The sequence below is a fragment of the Ambystoma mexicanum genome, chromosome 8 (assembly GCF_040938575.1).
Source record: "Ambystoma mexicanum isolate Mex_15411 chromosome 8, UKY_AmexF1_1, whole genome shotgun sequence".
NCBI lineage: Eukaryota > Metazoa > Chordata > Amphibia > Caudata > Ambystomatidae > Ambystoma > Ambystoma mexicanum.
In genome coordinates this window covers 994,828,221-994,849,233 of record NC_090929.1, presented here as the reverse complement: position 1 = coordinate 994,849,233, position 21,013 = coordinate 994,828,221, and the positions used below count along the sequence as shown (strand labels likewise).

The 21,013-nt window shown below is 43.8% G+C and overlaps 1 protein-coding gene across 1 annotated transcript in view; it reads left to right on the top strand.

Annotated features, from left to right (window-relative positions):
- VPS13D (vacuolar protein sorting 13 homolog D) overlaps positions 1-21,013 on the top strand; it is a 3,263,180-nt gene that overhangs the window by 1,040,486 nt on the left and 2,201,681 nt on the right. The window contains exon 27 of the mRNA XM_069610908.1: positions 17,592-17,802. Coding sequence (XP_069467009.1) covers positions 17,592-17,802 — 211 coding nt within the window. The remainder of the gene's footprint in view (positions 1-17,591; positions 17,803-21,013) is intronic.

Genomic DNA, 21,013 nt, shown 5'->3' with positions numbered 1-21,013 from the left:
TGCAGTGCTACGGCACCTGTTTCAATAAGGTAAGCCCCAATTAAGGGGTCACATCCTTCGGCTAATGTACTTTTAAGTGTGCTGTTTTCACTGTTAACATACTATAGTGTGATGTTTTGCCATGATAAATATGCATTATGGTTATTGCGATATTGGTTTGCATACCCACCTCCAATGTTGGGGGATACTGCTACACAATCTATTCTAAGCATGTGAATCCATGAAAGATCCAATGCTGGAGAAGGGAATAGTTTCTTACCTGTAACTCCATTTCTCCAGCATTGGTATCTTTCATGGATTCACATGCGCCCACCAGCCTCCCCTACACATGCAAACCAGAGATCCCCCTATACTACTTTGGGGGCCGAAATCTGAGGGAGCCGCGGGTGTGGGGCTATTTATACCTCGACGTCCTAGTGGCGCGGCCGTACGCGGTCCAAAACGACGTAGATGGAACACAAAAGTGTCTGAAGTTTTCCTATGGAAAATGTCTACATAACTTACCGAGGATTCCCAGCCTGACGACGGGGAATAGTCTAAGCATGTGAATCCATGAAAGATACCAATGCTGGAGAAATGGAGTTACAGGTAAGGAACTATTCCCTTCTCAAACGACCTTGGGTTGACTAAGAGGGTCTCACCCTGAGTGAGACTTTTTTCCTAAAGAAGACTGGGCTTTGAGGATTTGAGGCGACAGCTTGCAATTCGCTAAAATAGTGTTCCAAGTCAAAGGCCTAAGGGGGCATGAGTGAGCCCTGTGAGAAACCTGAGGGTATCCTCATTCCGATCCCCCCCGAGATCCTCTTCTCAGGTGGTCTGGGAAAGGCCAGTGCTTTTGGATCCTGACCCTGGGGGTGGAGGAACCACCTGGGAGGAGTGCCCTCAGACATTGTTAGTGGGGTACTCACAAGCGAGACATGGTATCCCCCTTTCCCTATAGAAAACCAACCTCACCCTCCCCCGACCTTTATGGGCTACTGCAAGACCTCCCCCCTCATTTCCACACATTTAAGCTTTGAAACTACTGGGACGAGGAAGAGGCAGACAGAGTAATGAACACTACACCTTAATTTTACTACTCTGGTACTGGGACGAGGAAGATGCCTGCAGAGTATTGAGTCAGGCATGATCCCTTAATCATAGTCAAGTAAGTGTTAGACCAAAGGGCTAAGTCAGAAGTGGTGGCTTGACACGTCGTGTAGCAAATATTCTTCCTGACAATATACCCCTCAAGAGAACTAAAGGACAGTTTGAGGTGAGTATTGCCCGAAAGATGAGTTACGCCCGGGTACACCGCTGGCTGCAAAGGAAAACAAAGGATTAAGCAAATGGCAGTAAACAGATGGAGGGCTAAACATGAACACAACAAAGGTGTTCACTATGGTGTGGTTTAGATCTGTCTAGTGTTTCAGGCAAGGACATAAGGCGTAACCCTCGGAAACAGAACAGACTGTTACTCAGGCATAATGTATAACAACAGTAGATTTGAGAAGATTTTACTCTGCTTACTGATTACTGAGAGATGAAGAGACCTGAGGAATGGCCCACGTTCAAACAGCAGAAGGTGTAAAAGGACAAGGTTCCAGAAGAATTGTAGCACCCCTATTCCTGCTGGCACGAGGATGCCTGTAAAGGAAGTCCAAAGAGTTATACCTAACACCTCCGAAACGAGGACGCCTAAACCAGGTCCTTAATCCTTGCACCGATGCGCCAATGTCCAAAGTAAATGTCCGTTGCAATCCAAACACTGATGCGTGAAAATCCAAAGAAATGAAGAGACTGGAGTTTCAGGCGTTGTTGTGCGCATGAGCCACGAGGAAACAGAAGAGGGAAATCCGAGGCAGTCCAGACGAAGTTCCGAAAGACAGCAACAGGCGGGAGCAGAAGCACAAAGGAAGACCAATGGAGTCCAGGTAACGTTCCGAGTCCAAAATACCAAGCAAATCTTAGGACCAGACAGGAGACAGAGCAGGAAGTCCAATAAACAGGCCAATGAATCAAAATACCAAGGGACAGGAATTCGTAAAACGCAGTGCAGCTTTCATAAACAAATTCAGAAGCAGCGTCTTGTGAGCTGGGCGGCACTTAAATCATGAACAGCTGATTGCACGCATGGCGCCTCGCCGTACGCCAAAGAGTAAACGTCTGTGCATTGGTTGCCAGTGTTTCCATGACCATCCATAACGTTCTCTGAAAGAACGAGTGCGTGCACACGAAGCCATAGTGTGAGGCGTCACCAAATGCTGTTTTACCCGAAAGGGTCTGGTCAGAAAAGTAGACTTCTTGGAGACAAGGGGGTGTCTAATTCTGCGAGCAGATTGTCCAGCATTTGGGCAAGGTGGTCTGAAGACACAGGGTCTTAATCGGGGCTGTACCCTGACAGTAAGCCTAATTGTGGATCCACACCTGCAACCTGTTAATTGGTTACAGGTGTATAAAGAGAGAGCCAGAGAACACCACAGGGAGAAACACGAAGGCTTGTGGGGGAGGGACCAGCAGGAGACCCTTTCCAGAAGGATGCAGCCCTGGTGGGACCTGTGGAGGATCCAGAACGCCGGCTAGCCGCCCATAGAGCCTGTAAAGCCCAAGGAGAGTTGGCCCAATGGGCTTTCACAGGTGTGGGAGCCTCTGTGTCGAGTAACCATCAGCCGGAACTGAAAAAGAGCAGGAGAAAGCAGGACGCTGTCCGCATCCACACAAAGACAGAAGAGCTACTAGCGTGTGCAAGCCAGGCCCCAGTGTGCGAGCAGGGCATGCTGAAGCTGGACTGCCGACCTACATATCAGGAAAGAAGCAGCAGGAGAGGCCAAGGAACAACGCTGAGGACTGGTGAGTGTCGGGGAGAGGCACTAGACATCCAGGGTGTTCCTAGCAGGCTGCAAATAGGTAATTTGAGAAGCCTGAAGGTGTCTCACCCGCTAGTCTCCGGGGATCTGTCATCCAGGTGGCCAGGACACAGCCTTTGTGTGCGAGTGCTTCTGGTGAGAACTGTTCTGCCTGATGACTCTGCTGGAGATCCTGCTACAATTACGACGCTGCAGCATTTGATCTGAATCATTAGCTTTGGTTTGGAAAGATCCTCTACAAACACTGGTATGCTATTTCAATATACTTAATCCTGTAACTGTGACCCAAAAACATTGGTTTACCCATTGCCTTGATATTCACAGATTGAAGCCCCTCCCCCTTGTTTCCAGCAACCTGTTAAATATACAGATACGTGCGTGCACGCTTCTGTGTCTGTGCTTCTGGCGAGTGCTGTTCAGCTGAGCAGCTGACACCCCTCGCCGGCACTCCATCTTTAACAAGCTGATATAACAAAACAGCTTTCATTGCCACCTCTATCTGCGGCTAAACCCATGTATAATCTTAAAACGGAAATGCCCTCGAACATGAACAACCCTTTACACCAAGCGCATACTCAATCTGAAAACTAAGGGCCCGCCTTCAATAGAAGAAATAAAAAGAACACACGTTCTAAATCAATGTGCACAGATATTAGGAACTTCTGGCCCTCAACGAACAAAGAACAATTTTTAAACAAGGATAGTCTGATGAAAATTGAAGCATCCAACACAAACCCTGTTATAAAGGGCCAAGAAAGCGGTCCACAACAAGTAGCTAATTTAATTTTAACAACTGATACCATCAACCTTAATGGACCACAGCAATTAATATCAGACGAAGAACTTCTAATGTGCAAGACTCAAAACTCTCCTATCGACATCGAATCCAGGGAAAGGGAATGCATCTATTTGAGCAGCCAAGCGAAAACTGCACAAGCAACAATTTGTGATGACAAGATCCAACCAGAGATACCTAGAATAACCACAAGATAATATTCTGAAATATTAAACACTGATTTCTCGACACCAACGGAAATAACAGTGGGAAAGGGGGACATGACAAATGTAAATGAAATATCTAACATTGACGCTACGGCCAATGAACAACAAGATGGACGCACAAACATTAATGCAAACTCTCAAACAGCGAAGTAAGAAATACCTCACAAAGATTTACTGTCCACGAAACACAATTGCCACCAAGCAATAACGGAGCCTCTAATCTATGGCAATCCCCAATAATGCATTGGATTTCCCCAATCTAGCTATTTAACTCAACTGTATCAAAAGATACATCTTTTATAAAATCAGTTCCAATACCCTCTTTCGGCTTGACACAAATACCTATCCCGGCCTATGAAATAACTTTGGTGGCAATGAACAACAGTCTTTTCTTTATCTAAATTATACAAACACATGGACAACAAAATAGAACAAAATACTAACTTGCTGAATAACATTACTTTACAGTTTGATCACATCTTTGTGGAACTAAATCAACAGAATATGAGATTACAAAAAATATGCAAGCTATCTTTAAAGGGCAAATATACAACCGCTCAACATAAAAATGTATAGCAGATTGTGAAATTGCAAACATGGAATTGCCAAATGACGATGGTAATGGCGATTTATCTCCCACAAACCACCTGCAAGAACCTATTAACATCATTCAGACAACCAACGAAGAAACCTATCTTGATCACAATGGTGAAACCTTACAAACAGAGCAGGTCACAATTGAAAAGGAAATAACTGGTAACCTCAATCCCATATTCAAAGTTTTCTTAAAGCCAAAAAAGAAAAGAAAAGCCAAATCTAAGACATACGTTTAATCAAACGCAAGGAAATCGAAAAATCTACGAGGAAAAAAAAATTCAAAGATGAAGGGAGCCAAAACATTAATTAAAGGTTTAACCACACCTCCCCCAGGCAAAAACTACTCATTTATGTAATAAATTACCTGAGTTAGCAACAAACAATGTTGAAGACAGAAATAGGATGAATACACTATTGATAAAGCAAAATGAAGATCTTGACGATATCATGATATCATCAACCTATTCTGTCACAACACTGCTCAAAAATGAGTGAAACATGGGAACCTGCTGAAGACATTTCCTCGGATATAATGAAAGCTCTATCAAGAGAGTACAGCTGTACCAATACACAATTCCAAACTCTGGAACAGAGACGAATAACACTTCACAAAAATCATAAAGAAGACGTTGAACAGATAAAAATAAGCAATGGAAAAAACATAAACTCAAGGGAACACAAGAATGCTGGAAAAAATAACACAAAAGGCGATATGGTTGTTTGCCCCAAAGTAATAAAAAGTGACCACTGTAACCTCAAAATTCAAGACAAGATAATGGTGAACATGTCAGACAGAGCTTTTCGGAACAACCTATAATCTTAAACAAATCGGATCAAAGGATAGTGAGACAGTTTACATAACTAAAAACAAAAGAATGGACTCTGCACCCCTGACAACATGCTTATTGTTAAACAAATAATATGCAAAGAAAATCTAGCTAAAAATGGGATATCTGTTAAAATTATAAAAGAAAGAACATAAGCGACCAGAATACAGAGACAGGAATACGAAAAAGAATCTTAACACAAACTTCAATGAGCATAAAGTCATATCTGTCTGATGCCAGGAAGCCTTGGGCTGTTTAGAAAGAGAAGTCCACCTAGGAAAAGAAGCAAAAAAGATAGAGAAACCAAATGTACATTGTTAGAACAATCAATCAATCAAATCAAATAGACAAAAACAGAAAGAATAATGTTCAACCGCCAAAGGCGGTTGCGACCTACGAATCGCAATATGGAACACCAGAGGCTATACCCATCTAACGAAAACCAGCAAAAACTATCATCTGGATGCATATGACCTGATATTATTACAAGAAACATGAATACCCGAGCCACCGACATGGCCCAATTATGAAATAAGCTGGATAACATCGGTAAAAGAAGCCAAAGGGAGACCAATGGCTGGACTGCTCGTAGCTCTAAAAATCGATGCACTTGGAAAAATAAAGCCTTGGCTATCACCGCATCCATGTATACAATTGCTAAAATTGGAATTCAATAACACCTCACATCCATTAGCACCATGTACAGCTATAATTAACGTATACTGGAATCCAGTGCAGATAACAGAAGACCTTTTCTTCAGTCATATTAAATGCCTAGATATGATTGCCAAAGACCCACAAATACAATCGACAATAATAGTGGGTGATTTGAACATAAGAGGTCTATCACAAACCAAAAAATGGATGCCTTCGAAAATGAAGATATGGATAAACATGTCATACAGAAACATGACTATGCTTAACGGCAACATAGATGGTGATATACCTCCTCGGGTGACATGGAAAAGAAATAAATTTAATTCCAATGTAGACGACATATATATGTCCAACACCATCCTAAACATCGTCAAACAATTCACTGTCATCAACACAGACGAAAGCGATCATAACATGTTAGATTTACATGTATGCAATGTAATCAGATACCAAGAGAATTCTACAAGAACACTATACAAATATCAGAAGGTAGAAATCGAATCAAGTGGATGAAACCCAAACTTGGGACATTTCTAAACATGTTGAAAACAGCACACAAGAGACAGAAGATCTATATACAGAAAATCTATTGTTTTTCTTCCAAACATCGGCCCCCGGCCACCGCCCCACTTTCACTACGAGATACACATTTGACCCGATTTATTAAGGACAGGAAAAAACAGAGAAGACTAGAACTAAAAAACATCAAAGCTGACTCAATAACTGAGTATAAAAAGATAGTGAATATACGCACACAATACAAAAATGTCATAATTCAGCACAAATATATGATAAAACAAAGAGAAAATTAAATGCTTAGATTCATAACAACAAAATCCAGTGCTCAAATATGGAGTCTGCTCAAGGAAGGAGCTAGAACTGGAACATCGTCCCATTTAATAAATATCATTAGCAAATCAACATGGAAATCCCATTTTACTATACTAATCACTGAAAATAAAACAAGCCCCATTTTATCGCGTGATGGGGCAAATAATATGGTTAAACTATCCTTTGATGTTCTGGATTTACAACTTCAAATAAAAGTTAAGCACATCAAGAGCCCCTGGCCCAGATGGGATATCAAACACGACAATTAAAGCACACCCAGAGCTATGCTCAGAAATGTTTTACCAAATCTACCGCAATATAACTAGGACAGGTATTACTCTAACAACTTGGAAACTATCCATACATATACCTATATATAAAAAAGGAGATTGAAGGCAACCATCTAATTATCGACCCTTTGGCTTTACTTGACACCAAGGCAAAATATTTGCAATGCTAATACTAAAAGATCTGACTGCGTGGCTTAAAGAAAAGAATATGCTCGACCACCATCAATCAGGCTTCATCAGCGGAATAGGTACAGCACCTAACCTACTTACTATCACCACACTTATAAATGAAGCGGTAGCCAAGAAACAATGTCCATTTCTTGCCTTTATCGATTTTAGGCAAGCCTACGATTCAATATCAAGAGATACTTTGGAAGAAATTAGAAAAAGCCAAATGCCCCGCCAATATACTAAATTTGCTAAAACAATTCTACAGCAGAACCCCAATCAGGATTAAACTAAATAACGAGGGACTTCTCTCAGATGCCATTAATACATTCTGTTGGTTAAAACAAGTATGTACACTAGCGCCCACCCTTTTCTATAAAAGACATCGGACAACATCTTAACATGGCAATAATCTTCCCACCCAAATTGCATAACCGTGAGATAATATGGCTGTTATATGCCAATGATCTTGTATTATTAGATAAAACACCCATGGGCCTCCAAAGATTACTTGAAGCACTGGAGAAAAACGCAGTGTGAAATTAATGAAAAATAAACGTACCAAAATCCAATATATTAAAAATCAAAAGCTTAAATAAAAACACAAATCGGAGATTCAAATGGGTTATCAATAATACACCTCTGCCAATCGTACACGAATACAAATACTTAGGAATAAACGTAAATGACAGTAAAACAGAAGAACAGTATAAAATTGAAATTAAATATAAAATGACAACACTACGATCCCAAGTGACAATGATTCATATAAAATACAGTAAATTCTCTTACCAACCAATTCTCATGTTCTACAAACAAAAAGTCATTCCAGCTATGACATATGGAGCGCGATCAAAATTTTTAGATAATCATCCGAAAAGGAAATACCTCAAAGGTTATTTTTGGAAGAGACTACTTACACTACTGAAAAGCTTTCCAATGCCAGCTATAAGATAGGAGGTAGGCCTCATCTCTTTAAAGGCAAACGTCGAATGGAATTCAATCTCTCTTTACAGGAAATGCTTAATGGAAAAATAATTTAAAGGAACCATTATATATTACCTAATTCAAGCTCTCGAAGACAGTTCAAGAAGTAAGCTGAAGGACTGGCAAAGAGCGTGCATGGAAAATATGGAAAAAGCTTGTATAGATGATGATACTTTAAAATTGAATCCACAACGACGAAATGCAAACTATGGCACAAGGACTGGGCCGAGACGGAAGAGTTATTCAAACAATATGAACTACACGCCCATGGCTTATTCATACCTAAAAAATTCAATGAAATACTGAAATATTTACAAAAGTTTCCAAATGCGGTATACTGGTTGCAAATAATGACTGTACGTTTTAATTTATGGCCAACAAGAACGGTAATAGCAATGAGAAATAAGGCATATAACAACACGATCTGTAGTTTGCGGTAAAAAAAACGAGAAAAAAACCTTGGAACACTTAACCTCCACTATGTCCTGAAACCGTAGATATTGTACATTTTCTACATCATGTGTATTCCTGTATACTTCTGTACATACTCTTTATCTTATTTTATCATGTATTGTATTTACCTCTGTATCTGTATATCATTGTAACTTTGTACCCAAGTAAAGCGCCCAGATACCCTTGGGTTTGGCTCGCTATATAAGAAAATAAAACAAACAAACAATGCCAGGAGCTTACTGAACTAAGAAGCGAAAATTTTGGAAAGTACCTTGAAACTTTTCGTACATTATCCACTGCCTCTATGTGGTCAATTATCTTAAGTGCACGACCTATACCGCTGACTATAACTACAATTAATTATCTTTTAAAACTTCAATTGTGATGAAACACAATTTTTAATTTTAACCGGACCTATTGGCAAATTAACTGTTCTTATTCATACGTTGAAAAGTTTGTAAAGTTGTAATTACAACTATAACAAATACGTTTTAAAATAAATAAATAAAAAAAGACAGTCCATTGCTTTTTGGATCCAGTTCTGGGGGTGGGCCAGTGCGGGAGGATCACCTGGATGGGGTGTTCGTGGAGTTGGAGTGGGACAGGGGATAGTGAGACGCGGTATCCCCTTGCCTTTAACACCCTTTCCCCATCATATCAGATAGGATAGTTAGGAACTGAACCACCCCCTTTCGCGACACAAACACTTTCTCACGGACAGCTCACTGCCGTGAGCGAAAAACAGACTAACACCAGAGATGTTTACCCGACATGTCCCAATACAATAGTCGGGCAAGGTCAGGCAGTTACTGATCATTACATACACCTTACTTACATCACACTTCCCCACATGGATAAAAGGTGCAGCACAAAAGCACATTCTGAGCAAGGCAAAGCACACGAGGAAGCAGCAGTTCCAAGATGGCAGTTTAATACTAGGAGAAACACAGCGAGACCAGATAGGTTTGCAAGGAGGGAAGTGCCCTTGACCTTTTCAGACCGTTACTTTTGTGAACCTTGGAAAATAAGAAACATAAGACCTTTGACTAAAGCTGAAGAAACCTGCATTTTGTGTCGGAGGAAGCCGGGGCTCTCCCGCGTCCATAACCATGGCAGGGAGGAGAGTTTGCTGCTGTGGTACTGTCCTTGGCTCCTACAACAAAGCAGCGCCAGTAAAGACAGCTCGGGCGGTGAGTCAGAGAGACTGATGCCATCCAGCCTGTGTTAGAACCAAGGTTGCAAGCAGGGAGGGGCGTGGCTTGCCGGCCATGCTGTAGGAGGCACTGCTCGAGAGCTCCTAACAGATCCTGAGACAACATCAGTGTAATCTGGCGTAATTCACTGTGGGATGCAACTAAAAGCATAAAGGCTGGTGTTGGAACGTCCACGGATCACCTGGGGAGCCTGCCGTGGAAAATCGGAGAGGAAATCAAGGTGAAATCTGCGGGAGAAGATCCCACCCGTGAGATCCAAAATGGCAGGCGCGAGCTCCCAGACCAGCTGAGAAGAGCCAGCGCACTCCAGAGCCTGAGGGCGGACGCTGGGAAAGAGGGAGGCAACGCGCAGCACCGCCAATGGGACCCCCGGCGACAAGTGTGGTCCAGGCAGACGCCGGGAGCATCAAGGACTGCATTACCCCCAGGCGAGAGGGGAGACCGCCGGGAGCCGGAGAAGGAGGCAGCATAGGTGCGGCTCCTGGGCTTCACGGCTGGGTCCACACACCAAAGAGCTGACCTGTTTGGGTCGGCCCGGGGTTGGGCTGCAGAAGACGCGCAGAGGGAGACGCAAGATCTGCAAAGCCCCCTTCCCGCTCCAGGAGGTGTGAGCGGATAGCGCTGGGGACAGCACATGTCTACGCAGCGCCCTGGAGGGGGGTTCACACAACCCTGGTGACCCCGACGGGGGCTGGCACATCAAGACCAGAGCCCAACAGCCCAGAAAGCATGGGGGGTGCAGCCGGCGCTCACATGAAAAAGTCGGGTCACCTGGGCCCGCCGTAGCAGGCGAAGCAGCAGTTGAAGAAGCTGCCTATAACACTGCGGCGGCCCGGAACAGCGACAGAGGCTTCCGCAGCGAAGTGATATGAGGAGGCTGCGGGGACATACACCCGAGGCAGATAACGCCAGCGAGCCCTCAGATATCCGCAGGGGGGAGAATACAAGGTAAACAACAACACGGGGGGGGGAGAAAGCATCGATAAAAAGGGCTGCAGCACAACTGCTTCTGGGACATCTAACACGTGGGGCTCACACAGACAGCAACAATACAGGATAATTGATGAGCAGCACACGTGGGTAGGGAACAAGTGCCCCATGTGAGTGGATAATCATTAGCTACAAGAGAGGATCTACCGGATGACTTGCATCCCAGTTTGCTCCCCCCTGGGGGGAGGGAATAAGAACCACGAGGAACACAACCCACACAAGGGCATAGAACCACAGGCTACGGAGAGTGAAGATACCGGGGCAGATGTCCGGCGCAGAAGGAGACCGGCCCTGAGGGAGAGGCTCCTCCCACCCCATAGGGGCATAAGGAGGAGAACCACTGGGAACCTACAAGCCCAAAACATCATAGAAGGAACGCGGAGGGCATGTGAGCGGCACGTGCACTCACTGGCCGGGGGGAAGCACACAACGGTGGGCCCCTCGACGTAGGCTACACATGGACAACAACGGACTTGGACACTGGCAGGTGGCCGCTAAGCTGCATGAGGGTACATTGGGTGAACAGGATCATCTGGCCGGCCGAACCAGGTCCCAGGACAAAGCGCTTAATACTGGGAGTGTCCATCGGCTCACAGGCACGGCCCCTGCAAGTCCCATTTGGCGAGGCACGGCCCTTGCAAGTCCCATCCGGCGGAGCAAGCATGAGACCCGGTAATGAGCAGACTCCTACAATAGAGTATGGGGGAGTGAAGGGACCACAAGACGCTGTAGAAGACATTGAGGCATCAGAGCAAACAGCAGATCGGCCGACGTGGGAGAACACAACCCACCCGTGGACGAATATATGGATAAGTAGGATAGGGAAAAAAATGTTTTGGTGGTCTGGGTTTCATTGGGCTAAATCGCACAGCTGACCAGAGAGGGCGAAGTGTGCCCGCGAACTAGGCACCAGGGTGGGCTTGACCCTCGGGTGCCCCAGAGCTGGCACTGGGGCAGGAAGCAATACTGGACTTTGAACTGTGTAACACAGCAAGTGGTAGACGCCTGCCCCCACATTGGACCAAGCGGCTAGGCCTACAAGAGGAAAAGGGGGGGAAAGCAGCACCTCAAACCTGCAAGGGGAGAATGCCAAATAAGACAAAAAGGAGGAAGAGGCAAACAAATCAGCATAGACTCCTTCACTAGACAAACAACCTGTCCAGTAAAACACAGCGATGGCTACGACGAGCACCGCACAAGTGGGGATTGAAAGCGAAGGACCTGTACTAGAAGCAATCGCCTCCCTGAAGGGAAAAGAAATTGACATTCTCGAGAGAAAGGGGAGTGATCACCAGGAACTACTCCAGATTCACTATATACCCATATCACACTATTGTGGTCCAGAAGCAAAGAGTGTGATTCGGCCCGACAAAAGATTGCCTTAGGGCAACAGGTATACGTTCCATGCTGCTATGTCTGGCGAAACTCAAGGTGATACATCGAGGCAGGTAGTGATTCTTTGAGACAACAGAGGAGGCCCACACATGGATGTACCAGCAGTGTATCCCCCAGCAAGGACCTAGGAATGCTGATGCGGATGGGAATCTACCCCGGTGATCAAGTGCGGGGACCAATAGGAACAGCCACATTTCAACACAAAGAACATAATGTAAGCCAGAAGGAATTTATAAGAGAAAGACGTGCTCCAAGACTGCCGTAAGGGCCGATAAAGTACACAACCCCAGTGTGTCTTTTGAGTTAGAATGTCAGTTTTGAGGCATCACGCTGCGGCAGGCTGGCCCCACTACGGTGGGCAGAGCAAGAGAAGCAGCGAAGCCCAAGCGAAGCCGGGGGAGGGTGGCTGGGCATTGGTTTAATAGTTAGTCAATTGTTTGGTTGGTTGGTAGTGGGCACGGACAGTGGAGGAAGCAGAGTACGCAGAAGCAGAGAGAATGGAGCGAATGGCAACAGATACAATGAAGAGCAAAGGGTCCAGTGCCAGAGAACCATCCCCAGTCCTAGGCCTATGGGAACAAAGACACGGGAAGACATTGGGGAGAGGATGAAGAGGGCCGGTCCACGAGAAGATGAGATATTCCAAGCTGGGGCAGAGAGATGGAGACATACGGCAGCGGGCATACAGAGAGCTATGGGATGGCGGAGCCAAAAGAAACACTGTGAATATGGGGCCAGATGAGATCACGATTGCAACCTGGAATGTTAGGGGGCTCAATGCCTATGTTAAAAGACTTGGAATATATACCTGGCTAAACAGGATGAAGGTTAAGATAGCAGTGCTGCAAGAGACTCGCCTAACACGGGAGAAGCAAACCAAAGTGGACAAGAATTGGGAGGTGGGGGATCGGGAGACAGGTGTACCATTCCACATATTTCGACTATGCAAGGGGAGAACTGATATGGGTTGCCCCAGGTTTCCCATTCCAGCTAATAAATCAAGAGTGCGACTCAGAAGGAAGACTAGTGATCGTGCACAGAATGCTGGAGAGTAAGGAAATATGCCTAATTAATACATATAGGAACCAAATCACGATGCAGCAGACTTCTTTAGGAAACTTGCACCCAAACTAGCCCAATACAGAGAAGGAACGTTCATCTGGGCGGGAGATTTCAACTGCACTCTGGACCCGCTCCTAGATAGATGACAAATACAGGAAGCTAGCACCCCCAGCCAAGGCATCACAAATGACCCTGACCCGATTGCAGCTGACGGAAGTCTGGAGGAAGGTACACAGCGATGATAGAGATAACACACATTATAACGCACCACATGGAATATTTCCACAAATAGATTACTTATTCATGGGCATAGAATCTCTGAAAGACTTTACGGGGATACCTATTAAGGCACGCACATTATCCGACCATGCACCAGTACTAGCCACATTGGCATACTCCTACAGGAGGGCTCCGATACCAACATGGCGGCTGAGGGTAGAGGCATTGAAGGAGGGCGAGTTTGAGGAATATTTGCATGATGTGATAGATTACTATTTTGAGCACAATCTGGGGAGTGTGGGGAGCAATGGTACGCTTTGGGATGCGTTCAAAGTGGTGATAGGGGGGGCAGCAATAGGGAAAGCTCTGGCTTTATTTAGGGAGCGTTTGAAGGAGGTTCTCGCGATGCCAGGCGGAGGGAATCTCCCCTGGTTTAAGCATGTAAGAACTATGCTCTCTAATATTGGATTGAGGGATCTTTGGAGTGACCCAACAAAACTGGGCTGTGCCTACAAGGAGGCACTTAAGAATAACTTTAGAGATCCTCCAAATGCACAGCAATTAAAGAAGCTGCATATAAATTATGCTACAGATGGTACATGTCCCCCCACAGGCTACACAAAATAAATCCAGAATATCCCCCAAACTGTTGGAGACCATGTGGATGGAGAGGAGATCTATTCCACATGTGGTGGACATGCCCCAAAGCAATTACCTACTGGAAGGAGATACTGGGACACATCAAAGACATTACTGGCAGAGACCACTATCACCTAAGGTGGTCCTGCTGGGAGTAGAGGCAAAGGGAATATATGCAGCATCGGGGCATATATCCACACTAATAACACACTTACTATCAACAGCGCGAATAACATTAGCGCAAAGGTGGAAAACACTAGAAGGACCGACGACACCATGGTGGTGGATGAAACTATAGGGAGTATTGGCAATGGAGAAGGTAACTTCCATAAGAACAGAAACATATCGGAGATATCTATCCATATGGTCCCCCTTCAGAGACTTTATTGGAGACAGGGAAGCCCACTTCTATAAACCATGAACCCTCAAATATATCGATCACTTAAATCAGCACGACGAAGAAAAAAAAGAGAACAAGGAGGGGAAAAATAAAGTGGAAGAGGGAATTAACTGTGTAATATCTACACCCAAGAACTTATGTATGAAAGAATTAGACACTGCAGAGACGCTTATCCACTTGGCCCCCCTTCCAAAAGGAGTAGCGGGGAAGGGAGTGGGGAAGGAAATTAAGAATGAAACGATAAAACTGGGAGATACCTATTGTATAGTAACAGACAACAAAATTATAATGTGGACTCATAATATCAAAAGTTATACTCTTGCACATTTGTTGAAAGTTAAAATATTTTTACCTCTTCAAAACTGTTACAAAAGTTGTAAAGGGTCAGTGGGGAAGAGGGAGGGATGATGAATCACAGAAGAAGAAATTGGAGACATTCCACGCAGCAACGGGTGACGTTAACCCTGAATGGAAAGTTGGCCTATGCTTTATAACAACAAGGTATAACGATCATATGTTGTAATTGATTATGTCTCCATTGAAAAATAAAAATGGTTAAAAAAAAGAATAACTTTAGAGAATGGGCTTGGCGTAAAATGCTTGATAACTGCCTAAAGGGGAAAAAAAGCAAGGGCTTACCGGTTGCTCAATGACACCTGTGGGTCGGAGGTATTTCTGGACCTCTGGATGTCAGCAAAATTAAAATCTGGGTTTGCCAAGTTTCGATTAGGCATACTCCTGCTGGCCCATGAGTCCTCTAAGTGGAAGAGTGGTCCTTCTTCCTCACCCTCATGTCTGCTATGCCAAGGAGGGCATGAGGACGAGGAGCATCTCTTCTTTTTTTGTAAAGCCCACGCTTTGGCAAGGAGGCGTTGGCTTGCCCCGGTTTGGAATCATCTAGCACACTTTCCAACCCTCTTAGCCGTACAAGCCCTGAAATGCTGCACCCTCCCTGAACATGTTACTGATCTCAAAATTCTAAAGAGCCGCACTCAAGAAGAGACTGTTGGGGTGTACTACGAGTGAAAAAATGGGAAAGCAGTAGATGGGGGGAGGGGCGTGTCGGGGAGGGATGTCTGTATGTTGTGGTTCTCACAAGGGGTTACTGGTCTTAATCTTTTGTATTGTAAACTGCACTTACTTTGATGGTGGCTTGTCCTCCAAATAAAGTTATACTACTACATAAAGTGCTGAAACAGTTCATAACTGCTGATAAAAAAGTGCTGAGTGTCAGAACAGAACAAAAGACTGAATGTATGTATTCTCAATAGTTGCGCCTGTATACCCATATTCTGCCCTTGTCTGCATGCCCCAGTCTCTGTCAAGCTTTGCAGACTGTAGGATTCTACTTATCTGCCAATACCTGCCACCCAGTACACTCAAGGTAAGCCACCATTCTGAGTGTGCTCTGTGAAAACTTGTCCATAACAGGTTGGAGGTCTGAGATCCATCCTGGATCTGCTGCTTCCGAAACTTAAACTTGCACAAGGACAAGTTTAAGATGGTCACCCTATCCCAGAACCCTGCAGACGCTGGACGTGAGCGACTAGCTAGTTTCCCTGGATCTCAGGTGGTTTACTTTCATGTTGTTATACACAGGAAGCACAAGAAGCACTTGAGATTCAAAGTGGGGAACTGTCATTAACAGTTCTGAGTCCTTCATTTTGGTCTTTCTACGGCACTCAGGGTTTTCACCAATCTGCTAGCAGTAGTGGCGGCTTGCCTCCGGAGGGAAGGCATAAATGTCTTTCCCTACCTGGTCGACTGGCCAGGGGACTGCGGCCCATCTGGCCAGCAAGGAGAACACTCTAGTGGACACACTGATCAGGCTGTCTTCAACCTCCCACCAGTGGCAGGTCTACCAGGAATTTCTGGTTAAGGAGTCCCAGAGACTGTGTGACGGCTAAAAGCCTGGGCTGGACCCTTATAACCAATGGAGAAAGGACCCTGAACCTTCATTATTTGACTTTGTCACCTTTCATTTAGGACATTTGCAAGGAGGAATATTGCATTGTGTTGTAGGTCCATCCTTAGACGTGATCCCAAACCTCAACTGTTTGTGAATAACAGAAGGTTGAGACCGTCCCTCTTGTCATGTATTTTGTCCGTCAACCACATAAGCTGTTTTTCGAGTAAGGGATTTTGAATTTATAGCTACCTTCATGACCAATTTATTACATTGTAAATGTTTCGTAATCGTTTTTGTTGTTCTTATGGATATATTTCCAAATAATAGGTTAACTGTTTGGCTGCTTGAATGACAGTGTACTGTAGATACAATGATCATAGCTGATAGTATTCAGTTACGTTAGGCAGGATATAAGAACATTTCACTTTATTCTGCACTGTTTTGACGATAGGTGTAACCCTTGCAACCAATTTTGTTTTATATACGTGGTTTATATCATTCCTGCATTGTCTTTTAATGTATTCATGTACAATTGTAATGATTCATTGTATTCTTGCTTTCAAATGTTTTATAAATTGTTCTCTGACATAAACATATATTGAAAAGCAGTTATGGCTATTTGGCTATTTCCTGTAGCATTGGTGAAAAAATGATCATTACAAACACATGTAAACACACACTTATATTAAATCACACAAAATATATCCCTGGCGATTCAGATTATACTCCCACACTTTAGACTTTAATTCATTTCTAATCCAAGATGTGCCTGTTACAACAAAGTATATTTGCCCCATTAGTACATGACAAGATGAAGTGGCTCAATGTGGGCTTGTCTTGTTAACATTTGCATTTGTTTGCTTATTTATATTGGAGGTTTCACATGTGGTAGTGCATTCACCCTGCCTTTGCTATTTTTAAGTTGTTCAGCCTCAGATTTCTAAACAATAAATGTTATGTGACTGAATAGGGATTGTACTACACTAAAACAGTTTTAGCAAGTTATTTGGTACTGTTTACAGATACACAGAATGTGTTAAAATATTAAAACCACTGCTTCGGTTTCACATATGTACTTTAGTAACTACAATGTTTACTCTTACAGAAGAACTTGTGTGTCTGTTAGACTGCATTGTACTTGATCTACAGGACATGGACATATTCGCTGCAGACAGATATCCCAGAGAGCATGCAGATGCTGTTCAAAATATTTCTACAGATTTGACCTTCCCAACATACTTTGTCAGACAGAATGGGGGTAGTTTATTAACGGAGCCGTGTAGACTAAAATTAAAAGTGGAAAGAAACTTGGACAGGTGAGTTACGGTGTAAAATATATTTTTATTTTGAATGTTTTTCTCTCTTGTGTTTGCATGTTTCAAGTTACACCCTATACTGTGCCTTGTGTTCAGATCAGTTTTGGGAGTATAAAATGAAAACATACAACATCCACAAATGAGTACAGTACTATAAACATCAAGCAATTAAAATACCCAACGTTTCATGAAATCCTAAAGAAATTATACCTTTGCTGCTATTTGTTGTGGTTTTAAACTGTCAATCTCATACCGCATGTTGATCATACAAAGATCCGTTGTTGTAAGACCTAAATCACTCAAGGTCACTTGTAGAATAGAATGCACTGTCTAGCACGTAGTGTAATAATGCAATAGTGTGTAATGATACATTTAAATTACCTTATTGTGTGTTTACTCTTTGGCTCATTTTACTGTTCAGTAAACCTTGAATGGCATTCCCGCATTCTCTAGATGAATTTATATTGTGGTGTATTTAATGTTTCTACAACCTGTTATTTTTTATTGTGGGTGTCAATCAAGATAGTCGTTGAATTGACACAGTCCACAAATGGGATAATGCCTTCAAAGCACCCTCAAAAATTAATGCAAAATATTGTCCTTACAAGTGAGAATTCAGGACAGGTCATTTAAATGAATTCACTAATAACTGGGAAGAACTTTAAAAAAAGGCAAGACTGTTTGGTAAAGAAATGCACACATATGCTTGTTTATGTTTCATGGAAGGTTCCCAAAAATTGCTCGTCACACACTTCGTATTGTTTTGTCACCTCAAAATCCTAATTAACTATTAATTAGTGGTGGCCTGTACATGTAATAGTTTATGCAGTATGGCAATTGGGTCAGACAAAATGGCTGACAAATAGGCCAAAAAGTTGCAGAATTTACACTGAATTAGGGGGTGTTGTGGTTGACCGCCCCTCCCAGTGATTGTGCCGTCTTAAATGTTTGGTGACACGTGGTGCACCATGTCATTGTTCCAATAAAAGGGGCGACTCCTGTGTGCATTCAGAGCAAACATGCAGGAAGGGGTCCAGCCCTACCAGAGCCCATAACAGGGGGTCTGCCGTTTAACAAAAAATGCTCAGTGGCTAAACACATTTTGAAAAAAAATGTGGATCCTATCCACTGTTAGTTTTCAGTCTTCCAGTGGATTGGGTTGCTCTTGTCCCAACTCGAGCTGTGTGCCTTTTTTGGTTTTGGCAAATGTTTGTGGTACTTGCGCCACAACATTAACAAACATGTTTTTAGAGAGAGGGAATGGAGTTTCTGAACGGAGAATATCTGGTGGCAATGAGAACTTCTATGACAATATTGCTTCGGTCAGCACCTTTCTAAAAAGTAAGTCAGATGGGAGTCTTTCCATTTCCCACATGTGAAGTGATTTCATATTAGGCCATTTTGGGCTATTTTTTAAGCCAGTTTGGCTACTTTGTGCTACTTTTGACTGCAGATCTGTGTTTTTGTCCTCTTGAAGCTGCCTTACTACAGCCAGCACGCCCACCCACCCCATCCCCATTATGTGTGCTGGTTGGGTTTTGTTTGGCGTATTTTGGGCTGCTTTTGACAAGTCCTCCTGAGGCTACTTTGTTCATGATTTTTACCCCTGCTCTCCCTACCCCTGCTCTCTCTACCCCCCACCTGTTCTACCCACCACCCTACCATCTAAGGCCCAATCCAACCTACCCGCCACCCCCATACACCCTACCCGGCACCATACACCCTACCCGGCACCATACACCCTACCCGGCACCATACACCCTACCCACCACACCCCCACACACCCTTCCTCACCCCCATATACCATACCCAACCCACCCCATACACCCTTCCTCATACACCCCACCCCTATACATCCTACTACACCCCCCACGCCCATACACGCCCCACCTCATCCACCCTACCTACCCCATCCATCCTACCCCATCACCCCATACTCCCTACACCACTCCCCCATACACCCTACCCCACAGCCCCACCCTTCAGGTTCGTAGAGAGCCCAATCCCATTTTCTCAAATGTTGAAATAAGATCTTGATTCATTTGTGTTTACATGGGGGCTTGATTATGACCAAATATTTAGACAACTTCCTTCTGGTATTCCACTTACTAGAAGCTTGTCAACAAGATTCTCTCAGCTTGATAACAGCTCTTGCTTTGGAAGGTCATACATCCTTGAATCAAAAGCTTAAATTATATCAAGCCTGAGTGTACTAGTTAGGACACGATCTCTTCGGTGGGGAGAGATACTTGTCTAAATCCCAAATTAATGCGATTCTCCAGATACCCATGCTCCAAACCTAAAAATAAAATTATGAAATGCAAATGTCATTTGTATTTTGATGAACAGATTGTTTCGCTTTGGGAGTCTTGACTGAAATACGTTTTGGCAAGCATTGTCCTATTGCGTCTTATGGTGCAGCACTGAATATGGTTGTGCTGGGCTTTGTCGCCTTGTTCACGTTCAGTTACTGTAATGCGTTATTAGTAGAACAAGTTGATTCCTTAGTCCTAGGTCATTCAGGTAATGTGGCGTTACTTTTGAATGGGAAAACACAGCGCATTTCTAATTATCGGTTAACTAAATATGAGAAATTGTTATCGTCTGTTGCGAACGTTGGCATATCTTGATGCTCTATTTTCTTTTTTTTTTCCAAATTAGTTTTATTGATGCACTTTGAATGGTACAACATATGTCAGCAATATTTTGCTTTTTTGTTAGAGGTACATCAAGTAAAGTTTAATATATTTCTCCCTTTAACCAATGAACTTTTCAAACTTGATCGTATCACCCACCCTCCCCCGTGCCCGCCCCACATATCCCCCTATAATCCTTTTTCATCTACAACAGTCTCGGGATTAGAGCGCCAGGAGGCCTTCTTAATCGATGGTCCATCTAATTTGTCCAATCGTGCCATTGTCTATCATGCGTCCTTGCCACTTCATTGGGTATGAGGTCGATTTTTCCTTCACAGGGCCCAGCTTTGGGTGCTTCCCTACTTTTGCCCTCCCCTCCTTTCTCTTGCATCAGTCCTCCCCTCCTCGGTCCGGATGTTCAGCCCTTATGTGGCGTTTTGATCTATCTTTTTGCCTCCCCTCTCCTGTCCCAGTATTTGCTCCCTCTCCTCTTTCCCCGCCGTCTCTCCAGGTCATACCTTTCAAGAAAGGGGGGCCACTCCATTGCCCTTGTTGTGGAGAGGCCATGCACTTGT